The sequence below is a fragment of the Patella vulgata genome, chromosome 4, assembly GCF_932274485.2.
Source record: "Patella vulgata chromosome 4, xgPatVulg1.2, whole genome shotgun sequence".
Classification (NCBI taxonomy): domain Eukaryota; kingdom Metazoa; phylum Mollusca; class Gastropoda; family Patellidae; genus Patella; species Patella vulgata.
Genome location: NC_065882.2, coordinates 11,042,359 through 11,062,357, shown reverse-complemented (window position 1 = coordinate 11,062,357; position 19,999 = coordinate 11,042,359). Strand labels below are relative to the sequence as shown.

The 19,999-nt window shown below is 35.5% G+C and overlaps 2 protein-coding genes across 3 annotated transcripts; one reads left to right on the top strand and one right to left on the bottom strand.

Moving 5' to 3' along the window:
• The first annotated feature begins 269 nt into the window (after positions 1–269).
• Positions 270–5,381, top strand: LOC126819511 (zinc finger protein 501). 2 transcript variants are annotated; one of them, XM_050547627.2, is made up of 3 exons: positions 270–501; positions 2,026–2,145; positions 3,000–5,381. In XM_050547627.2, exons 2-3 carry the CDS (start codon positions 2,143–2,145, stop codon positions 4,443–4,445), a joined length of 1,449 nt encoding a protein of 482 aa, XP_050403584.1. In that variant the 5' UTR covers positions 270–501; positions 2,026–2,142; the 3' UTR covers positions 4,446–5,381. The 2 variants fall into 2 exon arrangements, with proteins under 2 accessions (XP_050403584.1, XP_050403583.1); XM_050547626.2 differs by having other exon boundaries at positions 1,998–2,145.
• Positions 5,382–9,609: 4,228 nt separating this feature from the next.
• Positions 9,610–18,884, bottom strand: LOC126819495 (zinc finger protein 883). Its single transcript, XM_050547599.2, has 2 exons — positions 18,345–18,884; positions 9,610–13,559 (listed from the first exon to the last, which is right to left on the bottom strand). The coding sequence occupies exons 1-2, from the start codon at positions 18,345–18,347 to the stop codon at positions 11,772–11,774; spliced, it is 1,791 nt and encodes a 596-aa protein (XP_050403556.1). The 5' UTR covers positions 18,348–18,884; the 3' UTR covers positions 9,610–11,771.
• Positions 18,885–19,999: the final 1,115 nt, after the last annotated feature.

The following is a 19,999-nucleotide window of genomic DNA, read 5'->3' as shown; positions in this document are numbered from 1 at the left end:
AGGTTACGTGTTTGATGGTCTAAGTTTCAAATCAATATACAACCAACTCTATATTTTTGTGAAATATATAGCATAAAAAAATGAACAAAAACTGCTGTAGAAAAAGACCCGTACATTGTGAGTTTATCGTGTTTGGTGGTCTGTCTCAAAGCAAGATACTATCATTACTTTATTTATTTTTTTTTTTTTGGGGGGGGGGGGGAAATGTGAGGTACACAATTGAACCCAAAAATGATGTAGAAAGAATTAGTACAAACTGATATTGACTACCCAAACCGTTGATTGTGAGTTTTTCGTGTTTGGTAGATCTAGGTCTCAAATCAGTATACAACAATTTCTGTGCTTCGCCGGAAATGAACTGACCATACTCGCAAAACATAGAAGAAAGGACGGAATTTTCATTGAATGTTTTTTCTTTCAGATCAATTTTCTAATTAAACAGTGGGCTACGTGTAGGTGGTAGTCTGAACATGGATCTGTGTTAGTTAAAAGCTAATATCGGTACGTATTCTCCCATTTTCCAAGCCGCATTACTACGTGTTATCTCGTGTTTTAAAACGCCAGACGTCATCCTGAGGAATGCCAGTTCACTCGTACACAAAAAGTCTGGTTTTAGTCGTCCACAAATATCAAAACTCGTGGTTTAGTTATCCACAAGGCATTGGTTGACACATCCACACGACATAGTTTAATTTCATGATATAAAACAATAAGGATGTAACGAGTCAAAAAAAATTGAACCGGTTAACCGATGGGCAAAAAACCGACCGTGACCGGTCAACCGATTCACTTTTTAGTTGCGGAGTTATTAATCGCCGGACCGTACGCAGGATTAAAGTTTACTTTTTCACACTGTTTAACTTCGTTTTGAATATAAGAAGAGTTTATTTATTGCAGCTTATTTTGTTTTTCATTCAAATTTCTCGGAAGGAAACATTGCGTCGTCTAACAGTCAAAAAGGTCATGGTCTCACGTGGTCGTCACTCGCCCAGTAGCACATGCCGTTGTGTGACAGATCGGAAAATTGATACAATATTATTAGTGTTCGACCCGTTATAAATATAGGAATATTCTATGGCCCCACCTACCTCCATCTCAATGTGCAATGTTATAATGTAATCCATTAATAAAATATTTAATTCGACGTCTTTATTCACGCGCACGGCATTACTTTCATTTTCATACGCATTTAATAGTCAACCTGTAGTCAAGATTACCCAGCCCGAAGATACAACGCAATAAGTCGCTCTTTTCTGGAGAGTCTTAGATCACGGTCAAAACATTATTATAACTTACATAATTTATATTTATAAATATTGCCGTATTAAAAGCTAATACTATAAAATTTGTATGTTTACCACACGTGACTGAACATGTGACCCCATCGAGCCAATGAAATGACGAAAAGATTATACCATTTGGCCACATGCCAGAGGGACGAAAGATACTTTGTTTACGGCATAATTTTTCTACTACGTTTTCGAGCAGCGAATACGACCGTTTTATTACCGGGAAATTTTTGTATCAACGTGTAATATGAACAAGAGAGCCTGGGCTAATGCTAGTTTACTACTAGGTCGATATACACTGACATTGTTATATAGAACGAATAACGGTCACAGGAATATCGAACCGGTCTGGTTGCAGAACCGAACCGTAACCGGTCAACCGAGTAACCGTTTACATCCTTATAAAACAAAAGGCAACTATATTATAAGCCTCACATAAAACAAAAAAAAAACCACTTTTACTAATAATTAAATATATCACACAAATTTTCAACAGTCCGAAACCGGAGTCCGAAATGCCACCAGACAGAGTCCGAAAAGTTGTCAAACTGAGTCCGAAATGGCGGGGTGCCGAAATAATATCAAATCTAATTTGTCTTATCTACAAGGGGATCCGGCGCGATTTAGTTGATTTTTGGGTAACTAAAGTATGTATTCACTTGTCGATATATTCATTATTTCTAATCCAAATAATTTCCATCTTTGCAGTCTTGATGTGACGTTATAACCATATCAGATAAACCGGATTAACAGTCGTCACCAAGACCAACTATAAATATACAGTCTGAACTATAAACAATCGTCACCCAGGCCAGCTATAGCGTATAAATATACAGCCTACAAATACAGAAAAATGGTGAGTTGGTTTGTGTGACAATGTGATGCACTACAATTAGTTAGACATCAATTGGTTTGAAACTGATCATTAGATACAGAAACTCCCAATAAAACAACACAACTACACAATATCCAATGTCCAAATACAGGTGGGGGGTTGGATGGCCGAATGGTTAGCACATGCGTGCTGTATCATAAGGCCTGTCATTGAGTCAACTGGCGTGGTTTTGAATCTCTGGTTGTACGTGACAAGGAGTAGGGTCGCCTGTCCAACCTCGTGGGTTTTCTCCGGGTCCTCCGGTTTCCTCCCACTGCTAAAGATCCCTACGCGCAAGCGAATTATTGAAATAAAATTAAAACCACATGTTAGTCCCGAAATGACCTATTTTGTGTTGAGTGGACCACTGACATTAAACCCCATTTCTCTCTCTCTCTCTCTCTTTCTCTCCAAATACAGGCCATCAATGGGTAAGTTATGTCTTGTGCAAAAATCCAATTTTGTAAAATTGACTCCGTGCATGCACATAATATATACATATCTGTATTACGGATCCTGATCATCATTTTCCATAGTGGGGTAAGGCTGATTGTTTTTTTATTTGTTTGAAAACGTAGTTGCTCAAAGATAGTAGATGTTTTCTTCAATAGCGATGAGAGAGAGAGAGAGAGAGTTTAATGCCCACTAGACATAAACTACATGTGTAGGTCAATTCAGAACTAACATAATTTTTCAATTTTATTTCAATACCATGCGCATAGGGTTTTTTAGCAGTAAGTGAGAGCATCGGGGCCGGAGAAAACTGGATCCTACTGTTCATATAATGGTTATATATTAGATGACACTAATGATGTTTTAACATTTATATATTACAGGAGACCAATGATTTAAAAACCTTTCATCAGTGTGTTGTATGTGATGAGATTTTTCAACAATATGATGATTTAGAAAAACATAATAAAATACATGTTAAAGAAGAGAAAACTGATGATGTAGATGAACATTGTCGCGTTAAAGATGAGAAAATAAATGAATATTGTCATATTAAACAAGAGATATCTGATGATGTTGATGAATATTGTCATGTTAAAGAAGAGAAAACTGATGATATTGAAACATTGCATCAGTGTAATTTGTGTGATGAGAAATTTGAATTAGATACTGATTTAGAAAAACACTGTGGAAAACATCATACAGAAGAGGAGCCTGTTTTACAACATGGTAAAAATTGGGAGACAAGTTTTAACCAGTATAATGAAACTAAGGTACAACAAGAAACAGGTTCTTCTGCAGAGAGTATATTATGCAATCTATGTAGTAAGCCATTTATTAACCAATCTGAACTTAAAAAACACTTGAAAATTCACTCGGAAGAAAAACTTTACAGTTGTGATATTTGCTGCAAATCATTTGTGAACAGATTTCGCCTCGAGAGACACAAAAGAAGTCATACTGGAATAAAACCCTTCACATGTAAGATTTGTGAACAATCCTTTCATTCAAGTTCTTATCTTCAAATACACATAAGAATTCATACGGGCCAGAAGCCATATAAATGTGATGTTTGTAGTAAATCTTTCAACATGAGTGGTCATCTAAGAGAACATAAGAGAACGCATACGGGTGAGAAGCCATATAAATGTGATGTTTGTGATAAATCATATCGCGAAAGTAGTCATCTTATCGTACACAAAAGAACCCACACAGGCGAAAAATGCTTTAAATGTGGAGTTTGTAGTAAATCATTTATCGTAAGTAATAAACTGAAAAATCACATGCAGATTCATACAGGCGATAAACCTTATAAATGTGATGTTTGTGGTAAATCATTTGCACAAAAGAGTTATTTACAGCAGCACAAGCGAACCCATACAGGCGATAAACGTTACAAATGTGGTGTTTGTAGTAAATCATTTTTAGATAGTCGCAATGTACAGAGTCACATGAGAATCCATTCTGGTGAGAAGCCGTTTAATTGTGATGTTTGTGGTAAATTGTTCAGCCAAAGTTCTCATCTACAATCCCACATAAAGACTCACACGGGAGAAAGACCATCCAAACTTTTTGAATGTGGTGTTTGTAGTAAATCATTTCCCAGTCGACGTAATCTACAGCGGCATATCTCAACCCATACGGCAGAGAGACCTTATAAATGTGATGTCTGTGATAAATCATTTACAAACAGCGACTATTTGAAGAAACATATTAGAATTCATACTGGGGATAAACCATATAGATGTGGTGTTTGTGATAAAGGATTTTTAGATAACCGTAGTCTACAGAGACACATCAAAACACATAGTAGAGACAATATGTTATAATATGTAATCTACAGAGACACATCAGAATGCATTTTAGAGACAATATCTTATAATATGTAATCTACAGAGACACATCAGAACGCTGAGACAATACATGTATGTTATAATCTGTAGTCTACAGAGACACATCAAAACACATAGTTGAGACAATATGTTATAATATGTAGTCTACAGAGACACATCAGAACGCATAGTAGAGACAATATCTTATAATATGTAATCTACATAGACACATCTAAACACGTAGTAGAGACAATATGTTATAATCTGCAGTCTACAGTGATGTATCAAAACAGTAGCAGAGGCGAGAGAAATGGGGTTAAATGTCCACTCGACACAAACTAGGTCATTTCGGGACTAACATGTCCGACCAGGAATATAGAAGACAGATTTCCCTAGTACCAACCCCTATCCACATTTTTAGTATTTTCCTTGAGAAATGTGTCCGTTCTGCGTTGTCGGATCAATTTCTAAATTGTATTTCGCAGATGTAGATCAGATACGTTTTGCAGGTCTCCAGTGTGGACTGTGAAAGGGGCTTTTCTAAACAGAATTTAATAAAGAAACCAAATTAACAAACCGCCTCACTACTTAAACTGGAAATGAACTTAAAATCCTTTATTGTATGAGGGTCAGCTAGATCTACAGTAAAATAACATATTGATCTGTATTGTGTCCTTCTGTTGTTGGTGTTGAATAAATGATCATATGGAACTTACCTGAAAAAAATAAAAAAATTAATTTATAGATTGTTGTTTTTTTATTACGTATGATTTTGAAAATTTTGTAGACACATGATTTTTAATTGTGGTCTGAATCCATCTTCTTGGTAAAAATGCCTGAAAAGAAAAATTTTGAAATATCAACCCTGCGGTGTACTATGGGGGGAAATTTTGTCAGCTGTTTACCATAACTATGTATTATTTAGTTACTAAATTAATAAAATCATTATTCTTTCACAACTGAAATGAAATGTGTTTTAATGTCGTACTGTTCTGCTCCAACAGGAATGCACCATACAGTGACTATGGGTGAATTTTTGCCACAGCCTACTCTTCTATTAAATTCTAACTGCCAAGGGATCTTTTATGTGCAAATGTGTTCACAGGACCTTGATTTTTTGTCCCATACGTTTTTTTCCTTGTCAGGCCCTCTGTCCTGCAACACTGACAAGGGGGAACCATGCAGGGATCGAAATGAAATGAAATGGGGTTTAATGTCCTACTGTTCTGCTCTGACTGGGCAGGATTTACAGGTTAGCGAGCCAACATTTTACTCACTGAGCCACCGTGGCACATCGTCTAAAGTTACATGTACCTCCTTTAAAGTTACAATTTCATATTTTTTAAGTTATATTTTTAAAATGTATTAAAATAAAGCCCTAAAATAGATGGTATCTATAAACAGTCCTACCTTGTTAAAGAATAATCCTATGCCAGTTGAGAAATTGGCAAAAATATCATTTTCAAATTCAAACGTTTGAAGATAGCTATTCCATGGTGGGGAATAGAAAACAAGGGAGGTAATTCGGAGGTAATTGTGTTATTATTTCCAGTGTGAAGATTTTTAAGTGTGAGAAAGATCGTATAATAGTGAGTTGACAACCTATTGAGCAAAAGACATAAAAATAATTATGTTTTGACTTTCTTAGAAAATATGAAATTGTAACTTTAAACAATTTAACTTTTCAACAAACCGGTTTCCTCCCAGTGCTAATTACCCCTACATTCAAGCAAATGATTAAAATAAAATTAAACCATACTTCGTCTTTGTCCAGAAATTAACTAGTTTGTGTCCTGTAAAACTAAAACCTCTTTCTTCCTCATTCTGGACAATCAAGAATGTGTTCCTTTCTCACTGGATAATCAAGAATGATATTCTTATCTCACTGTACAATCAAGATTGTGTTCTTCTGTCACTGGATATTCATTACGTCCCCTATATAGGTGTGTAATATATTGAAACATAGGTTTACAGGTCACCTAATACAGATATAAAAAAATATGTTCCGAACAATACGTGTTCCAATCTGACCACAATAATCATAATGGCGGTCATATTTTGCCGGAATATTTCAATATTAGGTGTAATGTAATACTATAAAATAAAACCAAGTACGAACAATCCAAACCATAAGACAGAATTCGAAGTCCTAAAAAACGTTATAGGCAAAATAGTATATTCAAGAAAAATAGTGTAATCAGCAAATGGACTGCTCCTCGTGTACAAATTACACGACAAACAGTGGTAACAGGTGTCCGGGAGAGTAAGCTTACCCTGCCTGGCGCCACACCCGCCATAGCTGCATCCAAACTATTAGGCGAAATGTCAGTAAAATAGCGTGATTGGCCAATGAACTATCGGTATGCAAAATGCACGCGATGAACTGTGTTATTTAAATTTTCAGTTGGACATTAATAAACTTATCCAGACCATAACCAACTCTTGATGCCATTGCTAGCGTGCGGTATTTAGCAGATTGGAATACATTTTGTGAAGGATGATTAAGTGTAAAAATGGATAATCAAGACTTTTTATTTTATTTTATGGTACTGACTTTAGTAATGATGATCGAGGTTAGCCTAACATTCAAAAGCTAATTTAGCATATTCTACTTATGTTATCTATTGCAGGTCTTTCTTTAGGCCTGAAATGTTATCTAAATTATTAATTAGACATTAATTAACATATCCAGACCATAATCAACTCTCGATGACATCGCTAGCCTGCGATATTCAGCGAATTGGAATACATTTTTTGAAAAATAATTAATGTAAAATGGATAATCGAAACTTTAGTTTTTATTGAACCGACTTTAGTAATGATGATTGAGGCTAGCCGAAAATTCAAAAACTAAAATCTTTGTTCAGAGTGGAGCATATTCTATTTACGTTATCTATTTTTTAACGATCGTATATTATAGGACTGTCAACTCTTTATCTAATCTCCCATAATGCCTCTTAAAAGATCAGTCACTCCTTTATCGTTTATTTTACAATAAGTTTTCCTACAATTCCTGTATGATGGGGGATTTGAGTTGGAATGGCGAGAACCGAGTAATATGTTATGCAAGTAACAGTTTGTCAGATGAAGAGTGGGAATATTCCCAGACAGAAAAAAAAAGTTTTGGCATTAGCAGGGTCTTGTGAGAGGTTCCACCCTTATCTTTATGAAGTGATTTTGTACTTTTGACCAATCAATAAACCGCTTGAACTTATCTACTCTTCCAAAGTCAAAACCAAGTGTGAAGATGTTGGGAAATGAAATGAAACGAAATGGGGTTTAACAAACATACGCCATACAGTGTGCGACAAGGCCTAGTCTTATAATCAAATTCCAACTGCCAGGAGATCTTTTATGTGTACACAGGACTACAGTTTATTTGCCCCATCCGACGACTAGACTGCTGTCCTTGTCAGGCCCTCTGTCCTGCACCACTGACAAGAGGAAACCACACCGGAAAATCATCATGAACTTTCTCGGCCAATGCGGGGGGTGAGCCAGCGTCTTACCCACTTAGCCACCTTGACTCCCAAACAATTAGAACTAGAACTGCTATATACTGATGTGTTTTGGTATAGAGATAGATATTCTAACATTTCAACTAAGCGTTGACAGCAGATAATATGGTTCTGGGACAAATTCAACAAAAGGACAATGGGCTCAATGTAGAAACAATATGATACTAGAACTGCAAAGAAGTACTGATGTGCTTCGGACATATAGATAGATATTCTAACATTTCAACTGAGTATAGAGAGAGGCAGAAATGGGGTATAATGTCCACTCGACACAAACTATGTCATTTCGAGACCAACATATGGTTCAATTTTATTCAAATAATTTGCCTGCACGTATGGGTCTGTAACAGTGGGAGGAAACCGAAGGACTCGCAGAAAACCCATGAGGTTGGACAAGCGACCCTTCTCCTACAACCGGTGAATCAAAACCAAGGCAGTTGACTCAATGACAGACCTTATAATACACCCCCCTCAACTGGGGCAAGTTCAACAAAAGGAAAAGGTTCAATGTAGAAACAATATAAAAATATATTTGTGATCGTCTTGACGAGATCTGGAATTCCACACAATTCAATGCATGTATTCTTATTAGTAAAAAAAAAAAAAAAAAAAAATTATCTTCTGTAAGTTTGATTGCGGAAAAACAGATCGATGTGCGAAAAATGTAAAACTGCCCCATTTAGATGCATACTGAATTTCAATTTGAAATACCAATATTACAACTTCACCAAAAATAAGGATGCCATGAAATTTTGAGATTCAATCATTTTCCCTTGAGCTACTCTGTCCAACGGTATAAACATTGATAAAAATTTGCCTATCGGTTGCAGTGATATTGCACTTTCTTTTAATAATCGGAATTGCCTTCTTCTCCTGTATAAGTTCCACTCATAGTGAATAATTTACTAGAAATACCATATTATTAGGGTTTCATTCCATGTCTGACGTCTTTTGTGTACCGGTATTTGTAGACTATCACACATTTACACTTACATGGATGTTTTCCTTCCAGTATGAGTTTTGATGATGTTTTTTGCGTCAGATATCCACATTTGACGACATTTTACTGGATAATCACCCATATACATGTACAAAACAAACTACGGCTACGCATGGGCAACTAAACATTTAGCTTTATGTCAAGAAACAATTATAACCCTTCCAAAAATAAATCCCATGATTTTTTGCATTATTTTAAACAAACATGAATCGTGATGACGAATTAGGATTAATAAAAACCATCGATATACGTAATCATTAAAGAGAGAAATTTTACAATAACATATTTACATGTGGGAGTGTTAGATCTTGAACAGGCAATGCAAATAGATTTTTCTGAAATGGTTTTTCTTAAAGGACAATATTGGTGTCAGTCATTATCACAAATGTGATAGCAATGATCTCTGTGTTAAAATTATATTTGGAACGTGTTAAACCAGTTCTATCACATATGTGATAATGACTTGACACCAATATTGTCCTTTAAATTATTTTCATTGGATTATTCTCTCTGAAAAAAGCATATTTTGTACATGATAACCTAAAAGACAATCTAGCCAATGACCTAATTATTCTCAAATTCACAAACCATCCAAACTAATATTTATCTGAATGATAGTGTAGCGATTCGACCCCCTGACCCTTAAAGCTGTAACGCGCCCTTTCCCCACAGGCTTCCAGGCAAACGTGCTACACAAATATTTATGTGGATCGTTTGTTCCCAGCCTAGCACTACGATCGAAGGATTGACACAAGCCAAGTTTGAAATCTCAACAATTTATTTAACAGTTCAAAGAAAAACTGTAATGATATATATATTAATACTGTGTAATAATTATAAATACATGCAATATACTATATTTTACAATTAAAGGAGCTAAATCGCTAATATTTTGGACCTAGAAATTGGCACAAATGGGTCGCAACACATATAATAATGTAATATGAATTTATATAAACTGTTTTACATTCAATCGTGTCCATTTTACTGTGAATTGTCATCAGTTATGTTCGGCGAAATAAGCCAGAAGTCTCAACCGCAAGTCAGTTTCTAGCGCCTGGTTATTCCAGTCAACACCGATATTATTTATTGCGCATGCTCTTCAAATAACAACATGATATCACCGTTTGACATGATTGGGGAATATGTCTAGCCTCATTCTTTGAGCACCTTGTTACCAATGGCGCTGAAAAGCATTATGGTACACGAATCGTGTACCAATGGTAAAATGTTTATTTTGTCTTAAATATTGGATATCAGAAGCCCATCTTTTCCGGGTAAGATCACACCACCAATGCTAATTTAAATTGCAAAAAAAATTGTGTTTTCAATGTTGAAGATTTTGGATGATATTGAGTTACGGACTAGCTACTTTAAGCTTGTAAGCTAGGCAATAGGCTATATTTACTATAGTAATAATTTATAAATAAGAATAAATCAGGCAGGTCACGGATGGGGACACGTTATAAGTGGAACTGTTACTGTTATAAATTAAACAAGTTCAAAAGTTGTAGTGTATGCCTATCACAAACTGTGGGTTGTCAAGCCCATACAATACATCTACAATAAATAGTTGAAATAGTAAAACTATATGTTCGCTTATAATTATATTATGCTAGTTGAATTAAGAACAGCAGCAAGTGTCTGAAAACCCATTCTTTGTGATACGAGTTTGTTAAGGATGCAACAAGTTTGTTATGAATGCAACATGAACATGTTCCGATTACAACATGTTAGCTTTTAAACATTTAGGCCTATGTTATGTTTGTAACATGAACTTTGTAATTGATTAGAACTAGCATGCTAATGTCGCAGCACGAACTTGTAACAAGTTTGTTTTGAAAGTAACAACTTGTTTAATCACGGTAATCCTTACCATATTGAAAATTGGTTGAGACAAGACCTGCTGTGAAAAGGCGTCTGTCTAAAATAGCCACCTGATTCCTATTTATAATACCCGCGGAAAAGGACTAGCCAATCAGAAGACGGCGTTTAGCCATGCATGCCAAGTGACGTCTCGCAATTCAGTTCCCCCATGCCGGTTGACAAGCGAAAGGAAATAGCTGTGCTGTAGGAAAAATATGAATAACAACGTTATGCAAGCTCGACAACAGCCTATTATGTTGTAGTTTACAAATAAGGTATTCGGGAGTAAATCACATTCAGGACGATCCAAGACAATGCATAGTTTATTGGTTATTTAATGGCGAAGTGTGATTTACGTGAGCGTGAAAATTTGACTAGCGACATGAAAATTGCGCATGATAACTGCACATAGCCCATAATAATAACAAATAGTAAACAATGGAAGCGGAGAAAATACAACTGGAAATAATAACGAAATCACATGACAAATACAGAATTGAGGATGACATACACTAGCGACCGGGCTTTCATTCAGATTTGATGAAAGAAGGAAAGAAACTGAGCTTACCATCTATAATCTGAAATGAAATGGGGTTTAACGTCCTACTGTTCTGCTCCTAAACTGGGCTAATGAAGACGGGCATACGCCATACAGACGGGCATACGCACAAACTGGGCATTATTTGAGGAATCTTGATGGTATTTAATACTTTCTGCATGGCAATCTATTAACTGAATATGTGTATTAGATTATAGATGGTAAGCTCAGTTTCTTTCCTTTTTTCATCAAATCTGAATGATACCCGGTCCCTAGTGATAGAAGGCAAATGGTATAATCATTACAATAGAGACTACTTATATGGTTTGTCTCCAGTATGAGACTTGGTAATAGAGACTACTTATATGGTTTGTCTCCAGTATGAGACTTGATAATAGAGACTACTTATATGGTTTGTCCCCAGAATGAGACTTGATAATGTGTCTTTGAAGAAAGTCATTTCTGTAAAAGGATTTCTCACAAAGAAAGCATGTAAAAGGTTTGTCGCCAGTATGTGTTTTTGAGTGCATAAGCATAGCGCCTCTATGATTAAATGATTTACTACAAATCCCACACTCAAATGGTTTCTCGCCTGTGTGAATCCTCATGTGTACATGCAGATTACTGCTATCGTTAAATGATTTACTACAAACATCACATTTAAAAGGCTTCTCCCCCGTGTGAGTCCTTAAATGCCTCTGTAGACTGCCTCGTTCTGGAAAAGATTTACTACAAACATCACACTGATGAGGCTTTTCACCTGTATGACTTTTTCTCCTATGTCTCTGTAAGTAAGTGCTATTGGTGAATGGCATATTGCAAATATCGCATTTATAAGATCGTTCCCCAGTATGAATTTTTAAGTGCCTCTGTAGACTGTCTGTGTTTGTAAATGATTTATCACAAACATCACATTTATAGGGTTTTATTTCAGTATGAATTTTCATGTGTCTCTTTAGGTAACTACTGTTGGTCGATGATGTATTGCAGATATCACATTTATAAATTTTATCTCCTATGTGAGTTTCAATATGGCTCTGCAGATCACTACTGTTAGTGAAGGACTTATTACAAATTTCACACTTATGTCCAGTATAAGTAGTGTGAATTTGCATGTGCATTTGTAGAGGACGACTCGAAGTAAACGATTTACAACAAACTTTACATTGGTAAGGATTTTCGCCTGTATGCGTTCTCATGTGTTGCTGTATCTCACGTTTCCTGGCGAATAATTTACCACAAACATCACATTTATAAGATTTTTTCCCAGTATGAGTTCCCATGTGTGTTTGTAGTTTACTATTATGACTAAATGCTTCACCACAAACATCACATTCATGAGATTTTTCTCCCGTGTGAATAGTTAAATGCTTTTGAAGGCTCTTCCGTCTAGAATATGATTTACTACAAAAGTCACATTTATAACGGTTTTCTCCCGTATGTAGTCCCATGTGCCTTTGTAGTTGGCTATTCTTCAAAAATAGTTCACTACAAACATCACATTTAACAGCTTTGCCTCCTGGGTGAATCTTCATATGTTGCCGAAGATTCGACCTTCTTGAAAATGATTTACTACAAACATCACATTTAAAAGTTTTATCTCTGGTATGAAGCCGCATGTGTCTCTGTAGATGACTGCTCTTTTTAAATGTTTTATTACAAATATCACATTTTAAATGTTTCTTAGAACCTATTTGTTTTTGTATCTCTGTTTCATTATACTGGCTAAAAGTTGTCTCCAAATTTTCACCATGTTGTAAAACAGAATCTTCGTTTTTAACATGTATTTCACAGTGTTTTTCTAAATCAGTTTCTAATTCAAATTCATCATTACATAATTTACACTGATAAACAATTTCAATTTCTTCAGTTTTCTCTTCTTTAACATGACAATATTCATCTACATCAGCAGTTTTCTCTTCTTTAACAAGACAATATTCATCTACATCATCAGTTTTCTCTTCTTTAATATGACTATGTTCCTCTACATCATCAGGTATCTCTTCTTTAACAAGACAATATCCATCTACATCATCAGTTTTCTCTTCTTTGACATGACAATATTCATCTACATCATCAGTTTTCTCTTCTTTAACATGAATTTCATTGTGGTTTTGTAGCTCATCATATTGTTGAAAAATTGCCTCACATACAAGACACTGGTGAAAAGTTATAACATCTTTAGTTTCCTGTAATATATAAAAAAAATTAACATCATTAGTTTCCTATCATATATAAAAGTTATAACACCTTTGATTTCCTGTAATATATAAAAGTTATAACATCATTAGTTTCCTGTAATATATAAAAGTTATAACATCATTATTTTCCTTTAATATATAAAAATCATAACATCATTAGTTTCCTATTATATATAAAGTTATAACATCTTTGATTTCCGGTAATATATAAAAGTTATTATAACATCTTTAGCTTCCTGTAATATATAAAAGTTTTGACATCATTAGTGTCCTGTAATATATTAAAGATATAACATTGTGATATATTTTAATGAATATCTTCTAACACTGGTCCACGATAAAACTGATCCCTTAATACAATCTAAAATCCCTTTTACATAAATTGAACCAGGTGACAAACCTTTTGGCCATGCAACCCCCCATAACAGAAAGGTGAGAGAGAGAGAAATGGGGTTTAACGTCCACTCGACACAAACTAGGTCATTTCGGGACTAACACATAGTTCAATTTTATTTCAATGATCCGCTTGCGCGTAGGGGTCTTTAGCAGTGGGAGGAAACCGGAGGGCCCGGAGAAAACCCACGAGGTTGGACAGGTGACACTACTCCTTGTCACGTACAACCAGGGAATCGAAACCCCACCAGTTGACTCAATGACAGACCGTATGATACAGCGCGCGCGTGCTAACCACAGAAAGATGATTTTATAAATGATTACTTTGGCCAACGTAAAAACAGTCACCATCTAATAAACTATACATGCATTTCAATGTGGCGATAAGATATAGTGAATTTTAGTGAGGACAGCATACACATGTACACCATACAGCTGCACTATAGCTGACTCTTATTTCAAATTTCAATGCCAATGTGCACAACTGACAAGGGGAAAACATAGTGGTAAAATCCTGGGTAATTTTCACATCAAGCCAGGGGATGGAACATGGGAGCCAACATCTCACATTTTTTGCAATACTTATAAATGGTAACTGTTAACAACTTTCATGGGAAAAATCAATATTCAGAAATGGAAAAGGAAAAAAAAAAAAGGAGTTTTGCAAAAGAGCCTCTAAAGCATTTCCCATTTACCAGTGCTAGCAAAGCCTACAGGAATCTTAACAACATCTGTTTTTCTTTATATTTTAAGAAAAGCATTTCACTTTTAAATTGCCTAAAAAGCAGAGGATTATATTCACTGGAATTGAGTGATAACCTCATGTAGACAAAAATCCTGTTACATTATTACTAGGGAAAACTGCTATTTATTAAAATGATTTGTTTTCACTCTCGAAGCATCAATCCCATATTTTGTTTAACACTAAAACACTCATAATACAAATATTGTCATTTTGAAATAAAAGCTCTATAAATGAAATGAAATGAAATTGGGTTAATGTCCTACTGTTCTGCTCCTATGCTGGGCTATGGAAGACAGGCATACGCCATACAGTGTGCTATGAGGGAAATTTTGCCCGGGCAGCGGCACTATCGCCTACTCTTATATCGAATTCCAACTGCAAAGGGATCTTTTACGTGCATTCCAATGTATACACGGGACCTCAGTTTTCCGTCTCATCCGAAGGACTAGACAGTTCTCCTTGTCAGGCCCTCCGTCCTGCATCACTGACAAGGGGGAACCACGCCGGAAAATCTGGATGAACTTCCTCGGTTAATGCAGGGATCGAACACCCGACTTCCAGGCTAGCGAGCCAGCGTCTTACCCACTTAGCCACCGTGACCCCTTTGGCTGACCGACCATTTCGTTTTTGTAATAAAGTGGCCTCATACTGTTTGTTGATTGGCATTATGATTTTTTTAGAGGTAATGAGAGAGAGAGAGAGAAATGGGGTTTAACGTCCACTAGACAAAAACTAGGTCATTTTGGGACTAACATATGGTTTATTTTTATTTCAATAATTCACTTGCGTGTAGGGGTCTTTAGCAGTGGGAGGAAACCGGAGGATCCGGAGAAAACCCACGAGGTTGGACAGGCGACCCTACTCCTTGTCATGTACAACCGGGGAATCGAAACCACGCCAGTTGACTCAATGACAGGCCTCATGATACAGCACGCACGTGCTAACCATTCAACCATCCACCACCCCTACACCCCAGGGGGGTAGAGATAATGAATACAAATTGAAGATTAGATGTGACACATTGTTCATTAACGTTTAGACAACAATTGACGCGATATGGATGAATAAACATTTTTGATAAGATTAGTTTATGATGTCTAACATTGTTTATCTTCTTTTTAAAAAGGTATTTTACAATTACAATGACATATTTATCACTCACCAAAAGGTAGTTGCAAATGTGATAAGTTTTATCTACGGCTGCAATTTGATACACTAATCGAGGCTTTGAGCAAGTAAAATTAGGTTCAATTGCAAAATTTTCAACAAATATCACAGTTTGCATGGCAATAAGTAATTATGTTACAAATAGTGAAGAGTGGAACATTGAAGTCATAATCTTATCGTACGGACAGTTTTTCTGTATTTTCGAGTGACATGACACCCCGTGATTCTGGTTTGGCAGCCATTTTAAACTAAACAGAAATTTGGCATAGCCGTGGTAGCACGTCATTTCGGACTTACTCGGCGGCTTTTCGGACTCGGACTGGCAACGTTTCGGACTCAATAAAATCTGAAAAATTATATGTATATATTTGTAATAACTGTTTTTTCTTTCGTTTTAGGTGAGGCTGAAAACAGACCATTCACAATAATAAACAAAATTAAACATTGTTAGTTGTGTTTTATTTATCCCATACATACCTTACACACGTTATTTATCCCATACAGACCATACGCAATTGAACTTGAAGTAAAACCAATATTATTGTTTAATTTAAATGATCGGCGATCATTGCATTTAATCTGTATTTTGATGAGTAAGTTTAGATTATTGACGATTATTGATCGCCAAAACACCGCTACTAACCTTTTGTTGATTAGTTAAACCAAGCCGAGATTCTTTAATCTGTATCTAATTGATCGGCGATTTTTGTATCTGATCGAGTGATTAATGAAACCATTGTTGTTTTAAGAAATAAAAACACTGCAACTTGTATTTAATACAGAAAATAACAATAAATAATTTAAACTACAGGTTCAACCACATTTCAATGTTAGCCTATATAGATTTATGTCAATATTCGTCTATTTATATTTTATTTTTTTATATTTTATTTTATAATGAAAAGGGGGATGTTTTTAACTACCTACGTAGACTAATGGCTCTTCCCTTCCTACCAGAAGAACATATTGCTGGCATGTTTGCCCATCTATACGAAAGGTGCCCGGAACAACTACAACCAATCTTACAGTATGTAGAGGAAACGTGGATAACATAGAGTCTCTTCCCTATAGAAGATTGGTGTGTTTTCATGAAACCAATTTGAACAAATAACGACGTCGAGGGCTGGCACAACAAAATAAAAATTCATGGGTGAACGCCAGGGGTCCAGTGCCTTTTTATCTATTGATATGCATATTGTTTACGGAAGCAGAAAAGATACCCCTCGATATTACAATGATGTCCGAGGGATTGCTGAGACGACACCAGAGTAACCGGTATTGTCATATTGAGGGCCAACTGTTTAAGTTATGGGAAGAATACAACAACAAAGATATCAGTACCATTTGTATGGCCCGTCTACCCACTAACGACAGTAAAAAACTAAAATAAATGGAAAACTGAAAAAAAAAAAATTTCATAAAATAAATGAATACCCGACTGACGCTATTATTTCATAAAATAAATATTCCCGTTATTATAAATGCTATGTTTATACAATAAATGATTGTTTTATAAATGAATACCCGACTGAAGCTATTATTTCATCAAATAAATATTCCCGTTGTTATAAATGGTTATTATTGTTATCGTTTTATGCTATGTTACTATTTCTAAATAAAATAAAATAATTTATAAAGTAAATTGACGTCAGTGTTTTATAATTCTATACCGCCTACCCGAGTCCGAAACGTCATCTTCTCGAGTCCGAAACGTCACCTACCCGAGTCCCAAATGTCGAGGACATATTTTTGGTAGTCTGAAATGATGCGGGACCGAAATGACATGTAATCATAGCCATTGGGTTTAATCAAATCATATATGGTATGGTTTCACCTTTATTTCAATGGGAATTGGTTTACTATATGTTCATCTATGTATAGTACAGTTTGGGGTCAGTGTTATTGGAAATTAAGGGAGTAATTTGCCAGTAACGTTTTTGTGCATCTAGTCAATTGAGTACAAAACTTGCTCAAAGAAAGGCCTTACGACGACGGTCCACTACTGTGGCTGGAGCAAGACGAAAGACATCAGTAGTGGAACCATTTCTAACAAAAAGGCATCATGTGTTTTTGTTATCCATGGCCACGAAGTCCGTTCAAATTAACATTAGTTACTGCAATTAAAATAACAAAGATGATGAAATGGCATTTATGTTTGATGTGACTCCCATTTTTGTTTCTCAAAATTTCACTGTTGTGGCACCACCACTAAGTCCCTGAATTTATAGGTTTTAATCTTAAATACCTGACCCTAACCATAGAAAGTAGGAAGTTCCATGTGGACACAGTGATGGAATGTAAAAGTGATGGAAATAGAAAAGGGAGTCGGATCAAACATGATCGCCCGAAACAGCCTGGGGTGAAAAAGTTTTTGGATGAAACGACTCGCACCCGCCGCTTACATCCTTATACAACAACTCTTTTGCAATTCCTCTCAAAAACAGATTGCTTATCAAGTATCAACTCACCATATTTTATTATTTGTATAAAGTATGTACGGTGTCCCGTAAACAACGTCTAATGTTTTAATTGTATAAAGATGTACTGATTGTCCAGTAAACAAAGTCAAATGTTTTAATTGGGTGCTAAAGGATGAAACCCAAAACTAAAAGCAGAATCGACACAGGCTGATGAAATCTGTTTTTCACCTCTGTTCTATTTCTGATACAAAAGGCGTTGCCGTAAGTTCATTTCCGGCAGTGAAAATAGATGGATGTATACTGACAAGTGACGTGGATCTATCCTACACGAAAACCAAAATTGATCACTATATTACTGTGTATCATCGATTGGCGCTTCGAAGTGGTTGAGTCCGTTGATATTAATAAATGATTCGCGCGGTTGGTTACTAATTTAACATACAATCTCCTTCCCAATATATTTCATAGCGGTAATGCGAATGCCTTCTTTAAACCTGTAGCAGATCACTGCATGGCCTTTTGCGTTCACGAGTATTATAGGTCTAACTGCCACAACATACCGCCTTGATAGCAAGTGCGTGATTTACATCGGGCGTAGTAACACAAACTGGTCCACACATTTAACGCCTTCGCGTATTATTTTATGTACCCATAATTTACTCTAAATAGGACATATTTTTTAAAATCAGGATATATACTTCAAACCCCTTTACTTATTGTCGTAGTAATATAATAAATTGTTTTAGAATTTAATTTGCAGAAGAAAAAAAGTTCATATTGAGAGAAAGTTAGCCTAACACGCTCCGATTTCATACCATTCAATGACAGTAGCAATCTGTTGCACACTGGGATTGCTCAAACCTTCTCATACCTCTGTATAAGATGACTGACCTTTATAAAGTTCATATACATTAATTGGCCGATAGCGCGTGCAATGTTTGCACCGCATGTGAACGGGTCCGGACACAATGGTTGCCTTTTAATCATTTTACATACTCGTTTACACTAATGCGTTTTTAAACAACCATATATTTACAATTTACAAAATCCTTCTTTGCTTCACATGAGCCCAATTGGAAAATGATTTATAGAGATCTGGTTGATTCTTAGTTAAAGTGATGGACATCAAATTTGAAACTGTGTTTGGTTTCAAACAGTTTCTGCTCGCTGTTTTAATTAAATTTTGTCTACTAAAACCTCGTTCAAAATCAACGGTTGCAACTGGAATACACAATAAACTGCTAGCTATTTTATGTACATTAACATAATTTGATTAAAACACATCATCAATACTACCCATCGGACAATCAACATATTTTAAATAACCCCTGAAAGAAACAATCTGATAGTCATTAATATCAAGATCAATTGTTTGAAAAAAAGTTACTTAATGACCTAACATAACCCAGATCTACATCACAATTTACATCAAATAATCTATACAATTTATTTAAAACAACACTATCCCCCTTTCCCTCAAATCTACATTCTGAATTATTAACAACATTCCTAACATGGTAACTTACCTGTTTGTAAACAGAGTGTATTCAAATCTGACAGTAGCGAGTTGGGTAAATCATGCTCTGCCATAAACAGGACATTTCTCATGGCTGATAATACAGCTTCTTTTGATTTGGACATCGATTTCTTTCTGGCCTTAGCCATGTCATTGCCATTTTCAATAATCATTACCGCTGCTTTGT